We start from the raw sequence: 726 nt of genomic DNA, 5'->3' as shown, positions 1-726 counted from the left end.
CCTACAGGGCTCCAGCCCTCCCCTCCCAGGAGGCTCCGTGCCAAGATGGCGTCAGCTGGAGATCCCCCGACGGGCCAGCGGGATGCAGCAGACCAGAACTTCGACTACATGTTCAAGCTGCTGCTCATCGGCAATAGCAGCGTGGGCAAGACGTCCTTTCTGTTCCGATACGCCGACGACTCCTTCACGCCTGCCTTTGTCAGCACTGTGGGCATCGACTTCAAGGTCAAGACCGTCTACCGCCACGACAAGAGGATCAAGCTGCAGATCTGGGTGGGCCAGGCAGCTGTCTGGGGGTCTGCTGGCCAGGCAGGGGCTGGGGTTCCTCCAGGGAAGTCAGGGTGAGGGTGTAGGGCTGTGGGGAGGGTCTGGGTGAGGACAAGTGTCCAGAGTCGAGGAGGGGGCTTGGAGTAGGTGTGAAGTGTAGCAGCGGGTATTATCTATGAGGTGAATTCATCAGGATGAGGGGGATATGCCCTGCCCTGTAGGGTCTGAGGGGGAGACAGTACTAACCCAAGCTGGGTTAGAAGACCTGGTGACCAGTGGAGAAGAGGTTCGGGTACCCTCTCGGGGCAAGCCCAGAGGCCCCCACTGAGCCTCTTCAGAGCCATGCTCTTTTTCCCAAAGCGCCTGCTGGTAATGATTGTCATGGTAACGAGCATCAGGCTCTCTACATCAAGGGGGTAGCCTCTGGCCCATGTGGTTCTTTTTTTTTTTTTTTTTTTT

The 726-nt window shown here is 57.7% G+C and overlaps 1 protein-coding gene across 1 annotated transcript in view; it reads left to right on the top strand.

The window, feature by feature from the left end:
- Positions 1 to 45: 45 nt before the first annotated feature.
- Positions 46 to 726, top strand: part of RAB3D (RAB3D, member RAS oncogene family) — a 6,302-nt gene continuing 5,621 nt past the window's right edge. Inside the window, exon 1 of the mRNA XM_007460696.1 lies at positions 46 to 273. Coding sequence (XP_007460758.1) covers positions 46 to 273 — 228 coding nt within the window. The remainder of the gene's footprint in view (positions 274 to 726) is intronic.

This window comes from Lipotes vexillifer, unplaced genomic scaffold (assembly GCF_000442215.2).
Source record: "Lipotes vexillifer unplaced genomic scaffold, Lipotes_vexillifer_v1.1 scaffold1011, whole genome shotgun sequence".
In the NCBI taxonomy this organism is placed as follows: domain Eukaryota; kingdom Metazoa; phylum Chordata; class Mammalia; order Artiodactyla; family Lipotidae; genus Lipotes; species Lipotes vexillifer.
Note: the sequence above shows the minus strand (reverse complement) of the source record. Positions and strands in the feature narration are given on the sequence as shown.